This window comes from Equus asinus, chromosome 28 (genome assembly GCF_041296235.1).
Source record: "Equus asinus isolate D_3611 breed Donkey chromosome 28, EquAss-T2T_v2, whole genome shotgun sequence".
Taxonomy (NCBI): Eukaryota; Metazoa; Chordata; class Mammalia; order Perissodactyla; family Equidae; genus Equus; species Equus asinus.
In genome coordinates this window covers 35,990,244-36,014,852 of record NC_091817.1, presented here as the reverse complement: position 1 = coordinate 36,014,852, position 24,609 = coordinate 35,990,244, and the positions used below count along the sequence as shown (strand labels likewise).

Below are 24,609 nucleotides of genomic sequence, written 5' to 3'. Positions count from 1 at the left end.
CATATTCCCTCTAAACAGCAGAAATACAGTGTTTTCAGAGGATAATCTGTGCTTCCGGATGTGTGATCTTCAACTGTTGTTGAAAGTGGAGGTGTTCTTCACATTTGCTTGCAATTCATTCCCCAGAGGACAGGCTAGGATTTTGTACTCGTATCTCCTGAGGAGCTACTGCAGTTGATAAGTGGTCAGAGATCTGCCTGAATTCTCTTCCTCCTCTAATGCAGAGAACAACACTTCCTTTACAGAATCTGCTTTGCTGCCAGCTTGGTCTTTAAACATGCATGGTCTCATTCCACCTCCAACCAAGCACTTAAAGATGTTTCAAAGAGGAATCAGGGAACTTGTGTGAAGCAAAGGCATGCACTGGTACACCCAGTGGGGGTGGTCTTCACACCATGGCTAAAACAAAGCTGGGGGTTCTCCTTTCTCTGCCCAAAGGTGTGGAATCTGTGTTCAAGTCCAGCCCAGTAAGGTTAAGAACCGTCTCTTCAAAATACAGTCCCATTCTCAGTAACTGCAAGCTATGCTGCTTCTGTACATCTCTAGAAAGCATTTTCGAGAAGTACAACCACTTACCCAAAAAAGCAGAAGACTACGCCTAGGTAGGTAGAGCAAGACATACAGGTCTCATCAACCTCTCAGACATATCTTCCTGTTTCTATAAAGGATTTTGAAGAAAATTTGAGTTATACTACCAATCAGTGTCACTGGGACTAGGGAACGGCTAATTATTTTTCTCCTCCAACTCCAAGATGAACTAAACAGGTCAGCACTTTGAAAATCCAGAAGCTCTTAGGTGATGGTGGTGGTCTTATTATTTTGCTTTTTATTTGGAAATAATTATAGATTCACAGGAAGTTGCAAGAATAGTGCAGAGAGGTCCACTTACCCTCTTCACCCAGGCGTTACTTTTTAACCAGTGTTTAAACAAAGATTTCTAGGTTCTTGAACACTCTTCACTGTGACCCTGTCCCTCTGACCAAACCTCTCTCCCACTCCCAATCCTGCTATCTGGGATCATATCTGCCAAGACTCAAGACTTCTGCCTCTTCTAGGCACACCTCCTGTCTTGTGGAAAGCTCAGAACCTCTCTCATGCATCGGACGCTCAGGACTGGCCATCTGGTTAAAGGAGAAACAGGTCTCAAAACTTCATGCGTGTCACCGAGATCATAGCCCCAACATTCTCAAACTGAAGCGTGAGTCAGAAATCTCCTAGAGGAACTAGTAACACTCAGATCACAGGCCCCACCCCCTAGAATAGGTCTGATTCAGAGAATTTGCATTTCCAGTGAGTTCCCAGGTGATATTGACCGTCCAGGGACCACACTTTGGAAACCACTGTGAGAGCCAAAGCATTCTGTGGTTGGACTAGAATTAAACGTGGGGGCTCAGCAAGCCTGAGAGCATCTGCCAGGCCGCTTTCAAATGACTCTGGGCGACATGATACTCTCATCACCTACACTTACGGACGAAAGCCAGGCTTGGTCTCAAAGCTAGATGTTTTCCCCCTCAGGCCAAAGGTGAAAGATTAAATAAGGCTGTCCCTCAGGGAATCTTCCCACTCTAAAACAAATGCAGACACATTTTCAAATCCAGAAATTCAGAAGGAATAACCTCCACGTGTTCTGTTAGCAGTGTTAGCAGTGTAATCCAGAATAATGAAAGATTGCCTTGCTTATGGAAGTCTCATTCTTTTCCACATGTCCTGGAGAACCTCTGTGAAAAGACGGCAAATACCTATGGGCTCTCCACTTTGCAGAAGGAGGAGGAAGCATCTTTTCAGTGCTGGCTTCCCTGGTCTTGGCACCTGCAGGCCACACCAGCTCAAGACCCCCTTTACCCCAGCCCTGGGAAGGATACAAAGATCCACACTAGCCCCTGTGTGCAAAAGTCAGCAATCTGGGAATGGGAGATCACGCCATGCTGTGGAGCCTCTGCTTTCCCAGTAAGCAGCCTGGAGGTGGAATGGCAGGCCCATGCTGACCAGTGGCTGCTGCTACTTGCTCTGCATCTTTGAGGAGAAAATAGTACTAAGCCCTACATCAGAGGCATCAATCTGTTGCATTAATTCCTTATTGAAATATGCATAAGGCTGCTTAACTACACTGATTTGAGCTCCCAAAAGACGATCCCACGATTCAGTTAAGATACCTTGCTCTCTCTGTATCAGGTTTGTGAATGAACCACTAGTCAAAACAGAGCCACCAGCCACTACCTCATTTAGACCAACATCAGCTGTCAGTCTATTTAATAACTTCTAGACATCAGGCTGCCATCATGAGCCCAGTTTGTGCCAGGAGCTGGGGACAAAAAGAGCCAAGATCTGATTCCGACCTTTGATCTATCAAGTCAGCCTGCCTGCCTTTGGCCTCTGGTCAGTTCCCCCACAGTATCCTGTCTCCCCCTGGCAGAGCCACCTGAGCTGTGCACTGATGCCATCTGCAGCTGTGGTCACAGTGTCTATGATGATGGGCGGCCAGGGTCACGTTGGGGGATACAGTGGGATCCACACTTATCACTCTGCCCTCTGGCTTAATTATAGGATTGTGACAACCATGGACTTGGAGAAAACCAGAGCAGGAAGGACCTTAGAGACCCTTGAAGTGAAAGAGGAGAAAGTCCAGAGGTACAAATTGTAGGTCAAAACAAGGGCCAATGTGGGTCATTGTGCAACCAGATGAAAGTTATTTAACAGAAGCTCATCCAGTCCCCATCAAATCAAATATTAATTAGGTTAGTTAGGGTCTCTGAGCCTCAATACAGCACAGACTTCCAGAGATCAGAATATAACAATACTCTTCCAGTTTTTTCTCCATTCCAAACCTATCTTCCTAAGACGCTAAAGTTTAAGAATGAAACTGAACTTGTGAAAAGAAACACATAAAATCTTGGTCCAGCATGGTGACAGACACCAAGAGCTCTGAACTTAACTTCTCGGTACCCTTACAAATCAACTTTCCCAATGACCCGCCAAAGGTTTTTTTTTTTTTTTTTTTTTTTTGCTAGTCCAGGTCTGACAAGAGTGTGAGAATCTGTACCCGGGAAAGAAAAACATCACTCAGGCCCTTGTAAGCTGGAAAATGAGAATGAGTCTCCGCTTTCCCCTGTAGCTTTAAAGTACCAAGAAGACTGGAAATGTCTCCTCTTGGTATTCTATACAGTACAGAGAAAGGGAAACCCTGCACTGAGTCATAGCTGCATCAATGTTTTCTCAGTCTCCCCTGATCCCCAAGCTCAGTCTGCTCCCAGCGCTCCAAAGGCCTAGGACAAATGATGTGAACGAAGGGGTGGGGACGTGGCTCTAGTGCACCTTTAGGGACTCCTCAGGAACTCATGTTTTCCATGTGTTGTTTTCCTACAGCCAAGTTCTCTTTACCGACAGGCATCAGTGCCCCCTGCTAAGTAACAAAGCACAGCGGTTTGCAGTGCTGGCCACACCTTGGTTCAGATCCCAGCTGTGTGACCTCAAGCATTTCACCTGACTATACTGAAGCTTTCAGTTTCCTCATCTGTCAGTGGGATGACAGTATCTACTCACAGGGTTCCTGTGAGGCTGGTGAGAGAGCAGACACATGAGGCCTACCACAGAGTCTAGCCACAGTGAGAGCTCAAACATCCATTGCTATGGTTTTCATCTTTAGAAGCATCTCTGGGAAACAATATGGGTCCATGTGTGGCCATACAACCATAGAGTGAGGGGAGAGGACTGGTTTTTAGGACAAACACAGACGCCCTAAATTTGCCTTTTCTATACATCAACATGGAACAATCCTACTAACCCAAAGGTTTCATGTCTAAAAAGCAGAAAGTAGAATAACTTGAAAGTGTTTATGGTCATGCTATTTTACCAACTGTTAATGAAACATTCAAACAGTATTAAGCATTTGCTAGGTGCTGGGGATTACAAAAATGAATGAATGTGGGGTGGAGATGGGGAAAGATGAATAGGCAGAGCACAGAGGATTTTTAGGGCAGTGAAAATACTCTGTATGTTATGATAGATATATGTCATAATACTTTTGTCAAAACCACAGAATGTACAATACCAAGAGTGAACCTTAAGGGAAACTGTAGACTGTGGATGATGATGATGTGTCAATGTAGGTTTGTCCTTGGTAAAAAATGTACCATTCTGGTGAGTGATGTTGATATGGGGAATGTTATGCATGTGTGGTGGCAGGGGATAAATAAGAAATCTCTGTACCTCCCTCTCAATTCTCTTGCAAACTTAAAATTTGTAAGCTCCAAAAAAATGAAGTCATATTAAAAAGCAAAAAAATATGAATGAATGCCACATCTCCCTGACCGTAAAGAGCTGATAATTCTGTTTGACAATTAGAGAAGGACAGGATTTTCAAGTCTTCTCCAATCTTTATATGATAAGAGAAAGCTACCGTGTTACGTGTTCTTTAGCTTTATAATCTGGGGTCTGTATCCCTGACCTCAAAGGCAAATTGGGGTTTGATCACAAATCTGACATCCAGGAGTTCCCCATCCATGAGTCTTAGTTCTCTATCTGCAAAATAATGTCGGACCCAGGAAGAATGTGACAGCCTAACGAAAGTGCTCTGATATCCCATGAGAAAGGCACCACGGTATTTTTTTTTAAATCATGATCATGATTCTAATAACAGAGGTACTTCCCATCAGCACAAAGCTAAACTGAAACAAAGCACGGAAGATTAACACAGCCCCTTTGCAAGAATAATATGCAAATCTATAAGGTATTTCTATAACGATGAAAAATGATTTGCTCCTTAATCTGCACTTTCAGTGCCTTTTATCCATACCTTGATGATAATTCTCATTACACTATACCATAGTTATGTGATTACATATGATGTCCCATCTAGAAAGTGAGCTCCTTACTTTCTTGCATATCCTCTATCTGCCTTAGATATCTGCACACAAAATATTTGCTCAACTGATGTGGTCCCCATCTCTCCTATGACTTACAATATAAGTTCTCAAAGCCAAGACCTTTGAATTACTGGAATTCAGGCGAGTCCAGATATACACCACACCCTATATCTATTTTTGCTTCCCGACATAAAAATAGTTCAAATGGTTTGTTTTCAATTGTGAGACAGAATTCTGCCTGCAGTGACTTTAAGCAGCCAAGTTCCACTGAAAGTGGCCTGGGAAAAAAAAGAGGGTAGGGAGCAGAGGTGGGCTCTGGAAAAGCTGACATAGCCACACAATTCCAATCTGTGTGTGAAAACGTAAAACCAAAAACAGTTTCTGCTGGCAAGAATGTGAACCACAAAGTGGCCATACCAGCCAGGCTCCCAGCATTCCCCCCAACACACCCTACTGCAAAGACAAATCTACCTTTGCGTGAGGTGAAGAAATGGAACCAACTACTGGAAGGACACAGAATTAGGCCAAATTGATTTTTGTAGAGGTGTGGCAGTGGTGAATGGCCTGGTTTCCAGCCAACAAGGCTGGGATATGGGTAGCCACTCACAGTTACCCATGTGAGTCTCTAAGGATCTCTCCATGATGTCCTCATCACACTAAGCTCTGACAACACAATGTGATGGGTCCCAGTAACACAGGACTAGGTGAGAGAATGTGATACTCTGATGTCCCACCAAGAAAGGCGGACTTGGTACTGTCCGACCTTCATGGAAAAAGTCTAAGAGGCCTATCTGAGCTCTTTATCCAGGCTCCTGATCCACGCTATCTCAACTAGCCATAGACTAGGGAAATCCTTCAAAGTTACCAGCATTCTGACTTTAGAAATTAATATCCTCCAAGATTCTACACTACTGTACAACTGTTCCTCCTCCAATTCTATTTTTAAGGAGTTGCAGAACTGCAAGAACCCACTGAGTTCAACGTGCCATTTTTTACATTTTGAAACTGAGGTCCAGAGACCTAAGATCACGCAGCCTACGGAAAGCCCAGTGCTTCTCCTAACACATAATGCTTCCTCTCAGCACATACCTTCTTTTGTCTTTATGGACTCAATTTTTTTTTTTTTTTTAAAAAGCATTTTTTCCCCCTTTCACTTCTCTGTCACAGATTACATTTCAGGCACTAAGTTGCCCATACAATGGCATCCCTGTTTACACAAAGCTGTAAACAACAGGGAGAATAAAGGGAGGGCTCGTAATAGATTTCCACCAGGATGTGCCTGACCTGCTTTTTTTCAACCTCAATAATTAGAAAGGTAGTGGGTCTGTAGGAATTATTCATACGCAGCAAGAGCCATATACTATACATTTATGTTAAACATGTCAAATCTGATTGAAATCATGCCTGGCAGCACCATATTCCATAAACATACTTTTCCCTAACAGTTGCCCAGACCTCGCTAGCCCATTAATACCTCCTTTAATAGCAGTCTTCCATAGATTCAAATCAGGGACGCTCCACTGCACTAATTGCTCTGTATTAGGTGAGCATCATGGATTTAAAAAAAATTAATAAAATGAAATCCCTTCAGGCCATTCCCCTAGAAAAACAACACTCAAACTACAATTCTAATTCAAAATTTTACAAAAATATAAATGTGGACATCAGTTAGTGATTTCTGAAGCATTATCATGTTGTCATTTTAAGTTGGGCTACTGTCCCATTTTTTCTGTTTTTTAAAGCTCCAATACCCCCTAGTCATCTTGTCTGAAATTTGCTTAACTAGACCCAGCTCAGTGCTCTGTGGCTGGAAACCATGGTGGCTACAGGATTTAAATACCATCTTGCTATGATTCTTTGCCAGGAGTTCAATTTTTCCCCTAATTATTGGTGATAAAGCATCACATTAATTGTATATCACTTAATTTATAGCAATTAATGATTGATTGGATAATCACTGCATTAATTATTGTTCAGTTGCTAACACTGGGGGCTCTTTAATCTAGAACACACACTTTCAAATCTACAATGCTAAAAGAGAACAAGGGATCACTTTCACATCTCAAAAAAGAAAACCACAAAGTTGGATGGCAGAAATAGCTGTGCATTAGGGAAGAGGCTTTGCTTCAAAGAACTGTCTTCACCCTCTGTTGGCCCACAGAGTGATTCACACTTGCCTTGAGTAGATGTGACCCCACAGTGTCTACCAAGGGCTTGTACGTGTGCCACCACTTGCCATCATGGAACCCTAGGTAGCTGGGGCTGATGGGTGTCACTTGACCACATTTTACAGATGAGGCATCTAAGGCTCCAAGAGGCCAAGTCCCTTAACCAAGGTCATTCGCTAACTGGTGAGCTTCCTGACTCCTAATCTAGAGAGGTCTTTCCACTTCACCAACATGCTTTCAGACTGAGCACGAGGCTGACTTACTACAAAGCATATTCATAGATGACAATCCCACTCATTTTAAACATACAGGTGGCTGTCGTGTTACTGTTACCACCATACAACTTGAGGAGAGTGCTACTCCCCATACGTGGAAGGCAGATGAAAACTAGATTGGACTGAAAAATTCCAATCTCGGAGAGGTGGTATAGCATACTGGTAAGAGCTTGGGCTCTGCCCTCAGGGTTAGTCTCACAGCCAATATGCAATTCTGAACCTGTCCACATGACTTTTGGCAACTTGCCTGAGCTCTCCAGGGCTCAGTTTACTTATCTGCAAAATTGCAGGGGAGGAAGGTGGTTACTTACAATATCATTTCATAGAGTGGGGGTGAGAATCCAATAAAATCATGTGTATAAAGCAGTGCTTCCCAACTCCTTTTCACATCATGGCACACACAGAAAATGACGGTAAATTACTATAAATAGATGAAGTTGCAGTTGACCCTGGCCTCAGCAGCCCCCAGCCCCACCTGGCCAACCCAAAGGCTGCAGGGATCAATACCTGTGCACCTGTAAGCCATTCATAGCATGCCTATTGGGAAGGACAGGTGTGACACACTAGATGGGTGCCGGGCACAGAGTCAGAGCTTAATGTAGCCTCTATAATAACTGGAAAGTTATTATATCTGTAATGCATTCTTTCAGGGTTAGTTTTGCTCCTTTTGAATATCGTCAGCTGCATTGTCCAGTATGGTAGCCACTAGCCACACGTGGCTAGCTCAATTTAAATTCATTAACATTAAATAAAATTTAAAATTCAGCTCCTCAGTGGTACTAGACACATTTCAAGTGCTTAACCTTTTCATATGCTCTACAGCATAGATGCAGAACATTTCTATCAGCACAGAAAGTTCCAGGGCATAGCACTGATCTATAGTAATAGTGTTCTGATGACTGTGGGCATTACTGAAATCCCCAGTAGAGTGTGACATTCCCTGAAGGCAAGGCCATACTCTCACAGAACTTGTGATCAGTGGAACTGTGCCTGGTGCCCCGCCACTGACTGTGGGATTGATGCTACCGTGGTCAAATCACTATCTTACTTGTCTTGCTGCCACTCAAGGTAAAATACCCGAATCTAAATAAAAGAAGCCCAGAGAGGGTTACCAATGGACACCAAAAAGGAAATCAGGAGTCCCATTCCAATGTAAAAATAATTAAGAATTTTTAGTAAAGATTATCCATTCCTGTACAAACCCCCAAACTACATAATCAATAGCTGAGAAAATGCCAATTATCCAGGCCCATTTGAAATATTATTAATCTGCATCATGAGCAGCCATTAATCAACAGTACAAATTGTGAAATCACTATTTATTTATTTGCTGGGAGGAAGCACTCCCCATCACATTTAATCAGACAGGAACAGCTCAATTTCGGGAATAAATGGAACAAAGGCAGATATTTTTTATAAAATACTAAGGATCCCAAAGAAAGCTTGGAAGAGGTTGCTGGCACCTGTATCGATTCCAAGATCAAATCAGCCCAAGTACCTTAATAAAGCCTGTCATTACACACTCAGATGATACAGACAAAATTATGCTTCAGGTCAAAAGAGGATCATTTGAAGGAGTCAGAAAAGAATTTTCCCTTCTCTCTTTACTACCGTGCAACTGGCAAGGTGCACCTCTGAGTTATTCATCCATTCTGTCTCTGTCTGTCTCATCTCTGTCTTTTGGAGATAAAGATTAAATATGGCCTGTTGCTGGAATGAATGAATGAGAAAGTAGAGTCTTATTAAAGACATTCATTTTTATGGTGCTCATTTTAAGTCTTTCAGTAGGCTCCTGAAGGCCTAGCGTGTCCACTTGCACTGAGAAAACTCACTACCACTGAATTATAAACACTGCATGAGAGTTCATTGAACTGCCCTTAACAGAGCTTACCCTGAACAGGTGTAGGGATTAGAGAAGCACAAAGTGCCCGGCACAGGCCTTGGCACACAGTAGGAGCTTTGCAAATGGTGGCTTTTTGTTTTTTTTCTTAGTGTCCTTAGCACACAGGATGCGGGGAGCATATGCACCAAATATCATTTGCATGATCTCACTAAATCCTTGTGTGTTGTTCCCCCTCAGCTTCTCAAATTCCCAAAAGCCACATGCTGCCTGGCAACAGTTTCACACTCATATGGGAGAACCTGAAGAGAGACTGCCACTAGTTTTCCTCATCTTATTTAACTAAACTAAAAACAAAACAAAAAACAAAACCCCTCCTGATAAAGAGCTTACTGTACGCCAGGCACTGTTCTAAACTTCCCATATTCAAACAATCCTCACAGTGCTCCTGTGGAAGTCGGTACTGTTTTTAATCCTCATCCCACTAGAGGAAACAGAAGCACAGAAAAGCTAAGGTGCCTTGAGCAAGGCCACACAGCTAGAAAATGGCAGAGCCAGGCTTAGAAACCACGCACCCAAACCATGAAAACAAAGGATAGATGGTCTGGACGGTTACTCAGTCTTCAAACTCTGTTTGTGAAATCCTCTTCCCTAGTTCACCTCCTCTGGGCAGGTATGTTTAATTGCTATCTGCAAAGTTTGTTTAGATCTCACCTTAAAATTACAGCACAAACTGGGATCTTGGTCCATGCAAGGCAACACAGGATGATCCTCTCCCCACACTCAGGGCCTTTGAGCACAGACTGTCAATCCCTACTCCCTGGTCCCACCTTCCGAATCTTCCTAGGGGGCTTGGCCCTATCCCTCAGCATTCTCTCGAGCACAGGCCTCTGGACGCCACAGATCCCAGGTGGAAAGGGGACAGACGATAAGCAGCAAGGACAGTAAAATCCACCTGGCGTGCCCGTCCATTTGCTCAGCTGCAGTCACGCCCTGTCCTTGTCTCCAGGAAACAGAACAGGGGCACAGGGCCTACTCTGCCGGATCCCTCCCGGTATTTGGAAGCTGTTATGCTACCTCTCAAATTTCTATTTTCCAGGCCGAATAGCCCCAATTTCTTCAAGCTCTTCTCAGAGGTAATATTTCTCAGCCTTCAGTCATTTTCATTGCTCTCCTCTGGCCTCTCTCCAAGATTCTGTATATTGTTTAAATACTGAAGGCCAACACTGACCATGATTTAAGAACAGTCGTGCCTGGAAAAGTAACAAAGGCCCAACCAATACAGACTCCAGAAGGTAAATATTTTCTCAAAAAAATCAAAGTATTACAATATTAATAATGGAAGGCAGTAATAATAGGTTGACCAAATAAAATAATTTCTGTTGCTTGTCATGTCATTTCCTCTAATTATTATGGTGGTTTCTGGGAGACTTAGCTGTCCCGATAAGCATTCCTAGAAAAGACTTTGCTCCTCCTCAGAAAAACCTAAGCTTTTCTTCCTAGTCTCAGCTCTTCTTTTCCTCAATACAGAAATCTTATCATCACAAGAGATGGCTGCTTCCTCCCTCTCAACACCAGCTTTTCCAGAAATAGCACTTCCTTTCCTGACTTCTTCAATTTCGTCTGCTTTTGCTAAGACATCCTCTTGCCTGGCTGCACCACCTGCCTCCCCTTGGGTGCATTTCAGGGTGTGGGTGCTCGCCCTGGAGGCAAGGTAGGACACCAGGAATAGGCAGAGGCTGCTCGGGCCCCCAAATGCAAGATGAAGCCCCCACTTCACTGCTGACTCCTTAGAGATTCAGGGATGATCCCAGTCAAGTTCCACAAGGCAGATCCCCGTGCTGGGCCTGGGAGTAGGTGAGACAGGCAACTGGACTTCAGCGGAGGAAGGATCACATCAAGGGCAAAACAACAACGGGGAAGAGCTGCTGAAGAAATGCAACCTCAAAAACACAGACGTTCCTAACACAGAGCCAGACACCTGGATACTCAATAAACAAGCTGGCTTTTGGGCCATTTAAAAAACTTTTTAAATTCCTTAGTATAACATTATAGAAGGAGAATGAAGATGACCACTCAATAAAGCAAAAGCAAAACAAAATCCCTCTCCCACCCGCAGAGCCAACATGGCTTTTCTGGGTAGATTAAGGATGCGTCTGCTCTCTGACTTTTAGCCCCAGTCTTCCAGGGGAGAAACCTCAGGAGCTCGAGGGCAGCCACACACACTACCTGTCCACTTGCTCTGGTCCTTCTCGCCTCCACTCTCTTGGTCTTTAGCAACCTCCTCTGGATCAGCAGCTGTTTCACTGGGCCCTTCACCATCTTCAATGGCTTCTTCTAAAATAGAAGAAAAACAAAATGTCAATGATTAAAACTAGACAGAAGATAAAGGACTCTTGGCTCCTAATTCCAAAGAACTGCCAACCATAAAACACAGACACCAATGACTATCCCTCTTCTCCTCCCAGTGGCCCCTGAAAGGCTGACTGCACTATGGATATGCCGAGGTCTGGGTAAGCAGTGGGGACTTTCCTTCCCTTCTTGTTGGTATGAGCTTATGACTTGCTCTAGACATGTGGTCATTAGGTATTTCCAGATGGATGCCGAATGCCTCATTTGAGTTCTTCTTATTGAAAAGCCAATTCTGTTGAAGAAATAACTCCAGCTGAATTCCTAAAGTTGCAGGCAAGTCTTTTATACTTCAAAATGCAAAAGAGGACCCACATGTTTGCTTTTTGCCTAGCTCCAACCCCAGCGTGTCCTGGCATCGAATTAGACTAAACCCAATCACTGACCCCTCATAGGCCTTGCAGTGCCTGTGCATGTGCCAGAACACGGCAGGAGTTCTTTTTATAGTCAGTCATATTCTAAGAGTCAAAGAATATCAGTGATATGATTTCATCAATATGAAGAGTTCTAGAAAACAAATGACATCCGTGAGCACATCAAGCATCAGTGGCAAGAAGTTAGATTTGTAGAGAAAGGGGGAAATTTTTTTTTTTTTTTAAAGACTGGCACCTGAGCTAACAACTGTTGCCAATCTTTTTTTTTTCTGCTTTTTCTCCCAAATCCCCCCAGTACATGGTTGTATATTTTAGTTGTGGGTCCTTCTACTTGTGGCATGTGGGACGCTGCTTCAGGGAAAAAAATTTTTTAACAGAATCATAGACTTTCCTTTTGAAGGCATTCTATTCTTTACCCACCATTGGTTTAAAACTGACCAAGGAAATTCTCTCCAGGTCAACACACAATGCTTTAGTAAAGGTAGAAGAATGGTCATTTGCAACATTAGGTTAATCATGAAGTAAAATGCCATGTGGCCAAGTGGGGAAGAGGGGATAAGATATCCTAAATGATGAGGGAAAGGAAGTGAGACATTTCTCTCTTGTTCTCCTGGCCCTTTGGATCATTATCCAAAACATTCATTAAGAATGGGCTAAATGAATGAATAAGGCAGGCAAACCAAGGTAGGCTACTGATGAAATGATTAGGACACTTTTGAAGAGCACACCTTCCTGGGTATAGAGACATGAAAGCCTGGCTGTCCACATCCGTCACCCGAGGCCAGCACTGGACCAGACCTCACTGGGACCACGTATTAGTGTCCAATCTAGGGCTATGGATTTGGGGCTCTGTCCAATGTCACCTAAGTCCCTCCAAATTCAGTTCTACTTTTTAATATTTCAAGGTACTAATACCCTCCAAACCTCCAGAAAATAGCTTCTAAATTTCATCTCACAAAGGAAGTAAAAGGAATTCAAAGTAAATTGACCTCAGAAGGTTTATAAAACACTTGAGGAAGAAAGTATCTATTTAGAGTCAGATTTTCCTAATTCTTCCCCAAAACGCAATGGAAGTCCAAGTACTGGAAAACTGAACTAGGGGTCAGGGAACATTCTTTCTTCATTACCACTAATAGGGGATTTATGAGGCAGTCATAGGGAACACAGATGAAATAAGATACTCCTTATTTTCATCTCCAACTAAGAGGCCTCCACATACAATTTCTACGTCTCCTTTCTGTCTCAGTGCCTAGAACAGTTAACAGCCAATCTTCCTGCCCCCACCTTTAGTTCAAACAGAGGAAAATCAGGCAGCCATGGCTTCAAGTCAATCAGATATACAATGCCATATTAACACTATACATCGTTTAGTAGAGGAAAAGATATATATACAAGTATTAGTAGAGCTATAACAAGCAAGTTACACAGGATGACATATGTACCATCTTAATTATGTCCGGGAAGGATGTTAAATTCACATTTTAAAGCTTTTGATAAAATTGTTCAACACTGTAATTATAAAATCCATCTTTGAATGGTGATACTAGTATTCAGTCTCAATATTATTAAATTGGGTCTACGCAAAGTATCTCTTAAAATATACTCATTTGCTCCAATATATGCTGTGATATAAAATATCTGTAGTACTGATACATTAATCAAATTTGACGATGCAAAGGGGTGGCTCAATGGCCTCTCCTCTCCATCATGCGCTGCGCGCACACACACACATTATCACCTTAGATGGAGACAGTCTGACACCCACAAAACAGAGAACACCCTGATGTGGTGATGAACAGTGTCTGAAGGTGCTGCTCTGCAGAGGAGGGAAGGAATTTGCCCAATGGGAGGCAATCTCCAAGGCCAGCACCTCCCTCCTACACTTTATGTGGGCTGCAGCCATCTAAGCAGAAAGGTAAGAACTCCTGGTCACTCTGGCATTGACCCCAGTTCTCTGAACCTTTCCAAACAAATCTATTCAGAAGATAGAGAGTGTGAAGAATCAGCACATCATTGATGCAATGAGCAAGGAAACTGCACAGTGCTTTGTGACTATTCCTGAGCCCTCATTCTATAAGCCTACTTGCGTCTTTGCTTTCTTCCCTCCCTGTCTTACTACAAGCAGAAAAGTGAAGGCCGCTGAGTTCCAACGAGGTGACAAGACAACAGAGATTAATTCAGGAACTTATTTTTCTTCTCTCTCTTTCTTTCCTCTCCTTTTATTTTAAGATTTAAAAATCAAGTCTTCTTCTTTTGGAGTTCCTAGGTTTAATATTGTCATTTATGACTCATTCATTAAAAGGCTTTTATATACTTGGTGGAAGAAGAAATGATTAAGAAACTCCTGGACAAGCCAGCTTCCTTTACAAGCCGGATCACTGTCCTCACCCCCAGCTAAAAACCAGGTCCCATTCAGCCAATTAGGTACTTCTCTGCAGTTCCATGTCTGACGTACAGGTGTCGCCCTCTGCATGGCGAGGCCTGGAAGGGCAGCTAGCTGCAGGAGGCAGACACCGTCTGGGACGCCTAACCTGAGCATGTGGAAATAATATACATCTTCAAGTGAACTGTCTGGTCCCGGGGAAATAAAATAGGACATTCATAAGCAGTTACACCATCTGTCTTTATACCATCATCATCAACAGCAAGAGGAAAAATAGCTCTTTAAAATGGATGAAAGCCCAGGCTGACAGTAACCAGAAAACTGTGAGTTCTGAATACCAATAAAGGCAGAGAAATGATTAAAAAACAGAGATACAAACTATGAATTCATCTGGACAGCTCAGGCCCACAGTGCTTTGTAGGCGGGGTATGTTTTATTGGTCCCCAAAGCCTAAAGTGACCCCACTAAGATCCAGGCCTCAGGCACCCACAGGAAGGGCCTGGTCTCCCTGCACTGGGAACACGTGGGCACTAGGGACACAATGGCACCAAGCTCCGAAAGAGAGAGCTGCGTCCACACTCTGAGCTCCAGGCTGGGGTTATCTGGCCCTCGTCCCCTTTAGGAATGTATAATTGATACCCACATGCTGATAGAACACAGGGTGGAGGGGAGGGTTTTTCCCCACAGATCACAGATCGCATTTTCCCCCGTGAAGTCAGTGGCAACTGGCTGGGGTCATTACAGAAGCGGATTTTTTTTTTTCTATAATATCAGCTACTGACAGGTGGTGGGAACAAATGAAGACCTGGTGGACCAATGATCCGGTTTTATCTGGAAAATCCTGTCTTTCCCTCAGAAGATGAAGTTGCTTTCCTTCACCAAGACATACAACAGCCACTGTGCCATTTTTAAGGCCGAAACAGACAAATCAAAACCATCTTCTCCTCAAACAGTTTAATAATATTTCAGAACCCAACCAGAAGAAACGAGGAATGCTTTCTCAAGGGGCAGCCAGGACCTACGGGAGGAGGTCATCTCAGCTCCCTTTGCCCCGCTGGTGCTTGGCAGGAGGCAGCAGGCACAGCACATCCCAGACAGAATATCTATTTTTTAGAAGACCCCAGAGAAGGCGCCTTTAAACCCCCCGCAGGAGCCTACTTAGATGGACACCCTCCACAGTAGCCCTGAATCTAGGGCACCCTCCTCTTTGGATGTATTTTCATGTTAAAGGGCTGGGGAAATAGAAGCAAATTCTGAATAACTGAAAGGTCTTCCTGGTGTCCCCTCTGCCTCCAACTTCCATGTAAAACAGTGACTGAATGCCTTTAAAAAAATCTATTTCCATTACCACCTCCTTTTTACAACTGCCTCTCCCAGGCGGCACTTACTAGCACTTGGGCCAAACCCAGCCTGCTCACGTCACTCATGTCTCCTGGTTAAGGGCAGAGCTCTCAGGTATAAAAATTTCAGCAGATAAATATAATCTAAAAGGGAAGCGTTTCTAGGGCAGCTTAGGATTCTGAGGGGTGATGACAACACAGCCCTAGAAATTTCCCTTCAATCAAGGTGGTTTTCCTTACCACAAACGCAAATTGTTCTCTTAACATACCTTATTACTTATCATGTTGGTGAAGGTGATGGCATGATTTCCCAGTCTGTGGTGAACTCTGCTCCCAAAAGAGGCACGTGTGCCAGTTGGCAACCCCATAGGGATTTGCAATAGTTTTATGAACCTGGAAATTGGTTTGTAGAAGGAGCACCAGTGGAAGCAAAGATAGAGGTGCCCTCACCATGAAGTCGGCACTCGCTACCACCGCACACACTCTTCAAACGTGCTACCCAAGAAAACTTGCCAGTTGCTAAAAAACGATACAGATCACCCTACTGGGGCTGAGCGCCGTGTCCATTGGGTGTATTTTACCAATCGCTTACAGACTTGAAGGAAGGGGAGTCAATCAATGACTAAGACTAGTCCCTCTGTTCCTAACTTAACAGGATAATGTAGATTAATTCAAACCTTCCCCCAAACCTGACAAGGCCCCCATAGAGCCTCGATGGGAGAGAAATTTGGAAATTCTCCTAAGAATCATGGTGTCTCTACCCAAGGCTCTCAGGCAATCACATTACTTCAATAATACACCAATCTGGGATCCCTGAAGAATGAAATTGTTCTTTCCTTTTTCTTTGGGGGGAATGATGTTTGAGGGTGGGGGGAAAATAAAGTGCGTTTGTCTGTCGGCAGGCTCAAGAGCTGAGAAACATTAGCTGTCATGAACCACAATCAAATCAGGTTTGAAATATTTAGCAGTGGCTTGGAAAACGCGGTGGTGCAGCTCTGACAGGCGAGATGTGCACAGACACCCACTTTCCATTATAATGGAAATATCAGGCCTGTTCTGAATATGTATAACCCAGAAAAATGTATTGATTTTTCATTCGGCATTAAAAAAAATGAAATAGCCTGCAGCTGTCAAAAGCCTTTTGTTAAAAGCTCATCTTTCCTGGAATGAGGTTTACCAGAAACAAGTTTTAATTGTATATAGGACTTCTTCTTTGAAAAACAAAATAACCAATCTGCTTACTTTGAAGATAGGGTTAAAGCTTTTCCCTTCTCCATTTTCAACCTAATTAACCGAGGACAACCACCAAAGCAGACGGGAAAGGCCCGGCACACTCGGACCAGCAGGAATGACACAGAGGGTGGCGGCCACTTTTGCTTGGAGTCTCTGTGATGGGTAGTGGGAGGGACTCCATGACGGTGTCTTGTCCTCTGGTTCCTGTAACTCCTGTGTAGATGCTGGATTCTGTGGCTCCAGACACACTGGCCAATCGGTTGTCCTCTTGAAGCCTCGACCGGCACAAGTGGAAAACAAGGCGGACACTCTCGTGTGCCCAATCCTCTTGGCCTTTTGTTATGCATAGGAAACCTCAAATGGTTTTAAACAGTCTACAGAATATGCATGCTTTATTTTGCAAATACAGGTCAAATCAAATCCCACAATAAAAAAGATGACTGCTAAGGTCTAGACCACTTTTTTCAAATAAGATCCAGTGCATTAAAATTCTGCCACAATAGGAACTTGTAACAGGATGTGATCTGCAGTGCTGATGGACAGACACCTCTAGTCCCATCTTCCCTCTCCAAGCCAGGGAGGAAGGGTGAGTGGTGGTGACGCTTGTAATTGCACCCACAGGGGTGGCCACTAACTATGTCATTCTCCCTCTGTGACTTTTTGGCAAGTGTGATCTCACTGAATGGTGACCACAGGTCCTGTCAGAAGGTGATTCTGCATGGGTCCTGGACTAAATCCCAACCTCGCAGTGACACCCAGATCCAGGACATGAGAAGCTACCCTGCAACATTCCGAAACACAGTTTCTCAAACATCTACTCCATGGTTGTATTCCATGGTGTCTTTCCAGCCCTGACAGTGTGGCTGGAACCGGCCTGAGAGGTAGCTTTGGGCGATTAGGTTCTCTGGGTGACAATACCACAGCCCCAGAAATTTTCCCTTAAATCAAGGTGGTTTTGCTCACCACAAATGCGAACTGTTCTCTTAAAACATCTTACACTTAGCATCTTGGCAAAGGTGACTGCATGTTCTCAGGCACGCGCATGGAATACGACACTTACAAGTCTACCCTCAAGTTCTTTGTGGATAATCTGAATATTCTTTTTAATCGCTGGCAAACTTTGTCCATCCATTTTCTGCATCTTAACAGGGAGTAGACTGAGGAAAATGCCAAATCACAAGACAAAGGGCCTAGGATCCAAATCAACACTGGTGAGTGGAACACTAGTAGATACAACTACCAAAGTCTAGGCAGGAAACCTGAAGAGGTGAAGTGGTGGGGAGAGCAGGCAGGGGCTCCAAGGTTGGAGCGTTCATTCATTCATCAGAAGTGTAATATTTTTCCACCTTTTCAGGATAAGAGGCTATTTCTTTTCCAATAGACATTAGAACTTCAGGGCATTCAGTGAAAAGTATGTGGTCCCCGTGGACTACAGGCAAACTGGCATCCTACAGCCCTGCTGGCCCGGCCTCTCTCAAACCCCTCTCTCCACTAGGACCCCTGGCATTGGGTTTAAGGGACAGACTCTGGGAAAGGCAGAGCTAGGTCTCCCCCTCCAGTCATCCCTGTCTTCAGCATTTTCCATTTTCTCGCCCATCTAAGCTCTCTGCCAGGCCGCACCATCTTGCCAAGGACCCTTCTCTACCAGGCAGATGAATGGTCAGGGGACAGCCTGGCGCTCCTGCAGGGAACTGTCCCACCTGCTGGCTTTTAAAAAACTTACAGCCAAACTGCTATCTGGTGTTTTAAAGAAAACTGCCTTCTCAAAGATGACACTTATAAAAACAGATTTCAGTCCTCTGAGAGGTAAGAGGACGTGAGCAGGAGAGGAACTGGAGGACACAGAAAAGAGGAGACACACTCCCTCTAATGACAAGTTCTTTTTCACGTGACTCCTTTCAGTGATCATCTTACTACAGGAATTCTTTTTACCACTAGGTGTTCATTTCCCAAATACACCTGGGGCTGCAGTGCCTGGAGTTTCTGGACAGAGCTTGAAAGGCGATGAAGGTCTGCCAGCCTCCAAGGGGGCTGCCGGGAGAGGCTCTGCAGGAAAATCCAGCACTGAAGGAGCTCGGCCCCTCGCTGCCCCCACCCTGACCTTCTTTCCCGCCCCCACCCCACCAACCCTGCCTTTTGGCACCAGGCTAAAAGAATCAACACTCTGAAGGCAACTCCGGGTATTATTAAAATGACTAATTGGAGAATAGAGACCATTTATGCCTTTGTATATTTGAAGATCTTGCCACTGTTTATAGAAACAAGAAAAATGGGGACTGTGCGGCAAGAGGGAGCCTGGAAAGGCCGGGCCCTGCTGCAGCCAGTGTGTTTGGCCCCTGCTGGAGAAAGCGAGGGCCGGCTCGACAAGAACCGACCCTGGGGGGCCTCTCTGTTTGCTTTTTACTGAATTTCACCTCTGACTTGAACACTGACAGGAGAGAGCATTTCATGGGTCCAAAGTGGCCACGGCCTTTTCAGGCCTCCCAGAGAAAATGTCCTCTCTTTGAATCGTCCTCCTGTGCGAACAGCACAGAAGACCGGAGCACGAAGTGAAAAATGCTGCCGTTGTGTGGCGAGGGACGGGTCCTGCCATTTTTCCTCTCCCGGGCAAGGCCACTTGGTCATTTGAACAGTGTGTCAAAACCATGCTAGAATTAAGGGGGTGGGTGGGGGTCAAGAGAGGAGAAAAAGGGAGGAAACGCCTCGAGCCAGGATTGCAACAAGTTCCATTTATCTGTGTTCTCAGCTAAAGCACCTGGGTTGCCCCCTGCAGAAACGCAGAAAGGATAAAAGCGAGTGTGCAGTGACAAAGCTCGATGGAACTAAATATGTCGCTGACTTGCCTGTTGGCTATTCACAGGAAGATTTTTTTTTTTTTAATAACTGAAAGACGTGAGTTCCAGTTTGTAAAATACAAACCCAACCCTGAAATGGTTTCAGAATCCACTCTAGACAAGAAATCCAGCCCTGGCCTGGACTCCGAAGCGAACTGAAGTCAGCGGGGATTAGCTCCCTGGTTCTACAGAGCCAGGACTGCTGCTGCGACTCTCACACATGAAATGTAAAAAGGCACCTTCCCCGAGCGTGTTTGTAGTGGAGCGTGATGTGATTGTGTTGTCATTTATGGGAAATAATCGCAGGCCCATCTCTCCCCTTCCCCCCATTTTCCACTCCAAATAACCATGAAAAATTACACTTCAATGTCAGGGCGACGACAAAGGCGTGCGCTCTGGGGGAGCTCAGCGGATTTGCGGGGTTTTTTTCCTTTCTTCGGACAAAAACTACCTTCAATTGTACTTCATTTAAAACGTGATCTAACAAATACATTTTGACAAGTTCCTTTCTCTTTTCGTCCTTTCTTTCAAACAGTATTTTGCACAGTTTAACTTCACACCAAACTGGAATGTTCTGGAAAGAAGAGGCAAGCAAAACAGAATTCTTGAAACCAAGAAGGGTGGTCGTCTGTCCACCCCCCAACCCCCTGCCTCTTTAAAAACAAAATCGTGGAGGAAAATCCTGATTCTAACTCAGTACGCTATAGAGAACGAGAGGGGGAGGGGAGAGAGTAAAGGGTCATGTCCTAATGACAGAATATTTGCTGGGCAAAGGCAAAAAAAGCCGGGGTTAGGAGGAGGAAAAGGGTCTTGGAGGAATAAGTGGTCTCATCTGCTTGCTCATCAGAATAAACCATGTAGTGGATTTGGAAGCATCATCTAAGGTGCCTGGATGTACAGTCAGAACCGGGGATTCACGACCACATGGGGGGATGAGGAGGGGAGCCTCTCTAAGGGGGTACAAGTGCCCTCTACTCCTCCCTCTCTACAGAAAGGGACATTTTTCAACTGAACAGATCCGCCTGAAAGCTTTTTAACATTCCAGGTGTGAGGCCTGAGCGGTCCCTACAAGCATCTGTCTTTCAGTAACACCCTGCTTGAAATAAACACTGCCAGGCTTCCACAGTTAGAAGGGAGAAGACAAGACAGATAAACACACATGAGTGATAGAAAGAGTGTAAATAAAAAAAAATTAACAGTTTCCATTAAAGAAGACTGGTATCAACCTGTGAGTCAAGACTGACTTGACTTGTCAGGGAGATCTTATGCTTAACATACAGACAAGAAACAAAAACAAAAACTGTGGTGTGCTTCTCCATTTATTTATTTTTAATTGGAAAATGTTAGAAATACATAGATGAAAAAAAGTCAAGGCAGGCTTGAAAGTGTACTTAAGCATCTATATACAAATGAAGGTGTCTGGGAAATGAACAGGATGTACCAGAAGTGATATTAAACGATGGTGATTAGAACCTAATGGGTGTAAGTGAAACCTTGTGGGATGGCTCTTGTAATGGGAACATCAACACTGATGGAAGCAATCTATACGAGAATGATAGCAAGGGAAGAAAGGTGAGGGGCAGCCTTGTAGACCCAAAGCATTTACAATGCCGGGGAGACATGATTTGACCACGCCAACAGGAATAATGAAGATTTTGGGCGAGGAGATGCAAAGAAGCAAATTGAAAGAGAAACTGGTGAACATTTTGTTTCTGGACACCAAAATGAATAACACACAACTGAGAAAAATAAAACCATGACTCCAGGGGTCCAAATCATATGATGACATAAGTGAGGGACTCAAATTCCCAGCCTTTGTTGCCTCACTCTTATGTTTACAGTGTCCGAAGGCTCTCCAGCCTATTGAGAAAAGAGCTTTACCCCTGTGAGGCACAGAATGCAGGCAGAAGTATTAGTCTCCTCCCACCAGTGGACAGCAGAGTGAGGGACTGACTATCAATGAGCTTCATTTTGCATGATCATAAGCCACTGATATGCACAGCTGGTAAAACAAGCTGATTCATAAAAACAAAGCACAAACAAAGGCTTACACTTTCCAAACCAAATCAGGCCAACTTTAGGCAACACTGCACCCAGCAGAGCACCAGCTAAACCTGCTCTCCCTTGGCCAGACCCAAGTGTGCACAAAGGTCACTGCATGTGTTAACAGCATTGCACATTCCAGAATGCAACGCTAGAAACGCATATAACCCTGGAGGTGGCCCAGAACAGAGTCTTACATCTCCAAGCATGCCGGGGAGTCTTCTCCACACATTCACTGCCTGATGCAAGCGGAGAAGAGCCTGCCTCTGCCAGGAGCATTTATGGTCACACTCGAGACATTTAAGGATGTGTCTACACGTGGAAAGTCAAAAACTGGGCCATTCTCCAAAACCATCAAGTTCCCAAACATGCTTCAGCCTGAAACAAGCAGGCAGCAGAAGCAAAACGTTTCAGTTGACATTTCCTAAGAAATTGCAAAGAAAGTGAAGCAGGAAGCTGAGGTACAGAGAAAATCCAAAGGTTTATGTTCAAGAGCTTTCCTGCATTAATGGGAGAAAAAGCAGATGGGATTGCTAAATTGTCATTTGTAACATGTAGCTTGTACAGCTCTTCTGTGCCCAAAGGAAGAAAGAAAATTCTTGGATCTTCTTTCCTTTTTAGAAACTCCAAAGTTATGCCAGTGGTTAAATCCAAAGCCTCTATATTTTTTAAAATTTGGATCCTGTACAATGAAATATTCTTTTTCTAGGGCTTAACAAAATGCCACCACCACCACCAGCCCCGCCCTTTCATAATGATTTCAGCCACAGCCGCCCCTCTTCAAATCTCCCGGAGCTACTGACTGTGCTGTAGACCCAGCCTCAGGACGCTGTGCGCATTCATTCAGCTGTTCCTCCTGTAAGGTGTTTCTCAGACCTTAAGAGAACAGGCTGGTGTCCTTTGAAAAGGAACACATTCCATTACACACTCCCAAATTTATACTGCAATACCTCCCAAGGCAGAAACCACAGAATCATGATCATTAAGACAAACAACTCAATAAAAGTAACAAATTCTAGACTCACCCCCATACTCTTTAATGGCGTGAAGACTTAAAAACAACTAATACATGAAACCTCTAAGCAAGAAGATATTGCCATGAGTTGAGAAAGTCATCAAGGATCTGGGCAGAAAATGCAATTCAGTGACCAAGAGTTGGTACTTAGGACAGCGAGGGTAAGAGAACCAAAGAAATCTGTAGCCAAATTATACTTTAAAGAAATAATTTTGGATGTTTACATTTTTCTGTGTGCACACTGCAACTGGAGAAAGTACTAAAAGCCCAGTGACAGGGAAATCCTTGAGTCAAAATCCTCCTCAAACTTGCAAAAGTGCGCAACTTTTTCCAAGTGAATGTGGACTCCAAGCAAAGAGAGACTAAGGAAAGGAAATCACAACAAGTAAAACATTTTGCTTCCCTTTGTAAGGCCAAGATTCCTAGCAAGGAAGGGAGTAAAACAAGCCAAGGTGTGAATGAGAAGCAGCCGGAAAGCAACACAATCTTGAAGATGCAAGTGCCCAATAGTTAGGAAGAAAAAAGTAAATGGGATTCCTCACTTATCAAGCAACATCTTTAAATATAAAAAGGAGGAGGAGGAGGAAAGAGGAGGATTTAGACGGCAATCAGTGAGAAATTTTAAAAAACTCCAAAACCTATGTAAGAATATATCTTAAAATTAAATATATATTATGGCAGAAAAAACAGATCAATTTCTGTCTGAAAAGAGTCAGGCTATGAATTGACTCAACTACTAAAAAACTTTGGGGACAGGTTGGAAAGAACAGGAAATGCTCCAGGAGAATGGAAATGACAGAAAACTGAGCCCTTAGGAGAAATAATTTGAAGAATGGAGACATAAACAAGAAAAGATGAATGGGTCAGTGGACTAAAAACAGAGCTGTGTAAAATTTAGCTAGATACAATCAGGGTGGCAAAGCCAGAAATTTCTCTAAGTGTTTTAGAAAATATAAAAAGGATGTAAGTACATAAATATATAAAATAGGCAGGGTAGTCCAAATAAGGAGAAGGCATAAGAGCATAAACACTAGTAAAATGGACTTAGGGAGGAGAAACGATGACTGTTTGCAGAGACCTGGTCATCAGAGGGATCTGCCTTTGATTTGAGGGATTTGGGGCAGCTGACCACAGGCACCTCAATTTTATAGACTAGGAGACCGGGGCCTGGAGAATGGCAGGGCTCTAAGACCACACAGTGAGGTAACCCAAAGGAGGGTCTCCAAAGCAAGATGAGGGACACTGGCCATGGAAGGAACAAGTGGTCAGGGTGACACTTACGCAGGCAGACAAGCAAAGAAAGAAGCAATGGGTAGTCTGAAAGGTGAAGCCTGGCACCCTGCTCCCCAGATGCTGGCTCCTTGGGAATCGTCCTCAATTAAAGCTGTGATATTGAGGCAAATGGATTCTAAGAGTGGTACCATGGCTGTTCAAGCAATATCTAGTTTATTTTACATTTTGAGACAAAAGGCATAGCATAGATAAAAATGGGCTCAACAAAACCGAAACCAACCAAAAACTAGTACCTAAGAACTCAGATATCCATGTTTTTAGGCAAATAGAACCCTGTTAACTTCCTGCCCAGGGTTAACATGGTACACAAAATAAAACCACCATGTTTAAAGACAGAACAAGCCATAGCTTGTGCTCTCATGCCCTCTGTCTCTCTCTCACACACACACACACACAGCCCTCTCTTCCAGCTCTTTCTGGAAGGGGGGGAATCCCAGAAATATTGCTCCCAAATGGCTTGGGGCAATGCCCATCACAGATATTCTGGATCCAGGGTGAGGTCCAAGGGGCTGTCACAGCCCTGAATCCCTGCCACAGAGA

General features: G+C 44.0%; 1 protein-coding gene across 5 annotated transcripts in view; it reads right to left on the bottom strand.

Moving 5' to 3' along the window:
* The window catches only part of ZFHX3 (zinc finger homeobox 3), a 236,962-nt gene that overhangs the window by 29,678 nt on the left and 182,675 nt on the right, over nt 1–24,609 (bottom strand). For all 5 annotated transcript variants that reach the window (XR_011499124.1, XM_070500768.1, XM_070500767.1 and 2 more), the window contains one exon: nt 11,375–11,482. Coding sequence is in view for 4 of the 5 variants with exons in the window: in XM_070500768.1 (XP_070356869.1) it covers nt 11,375–11,482 (108 nt within the window). In the remaining variant the exon portion in view is untranslated. The remainder of the gene's footprint in view (nt 1–11,374; nt 11,483–24,609) is intronic.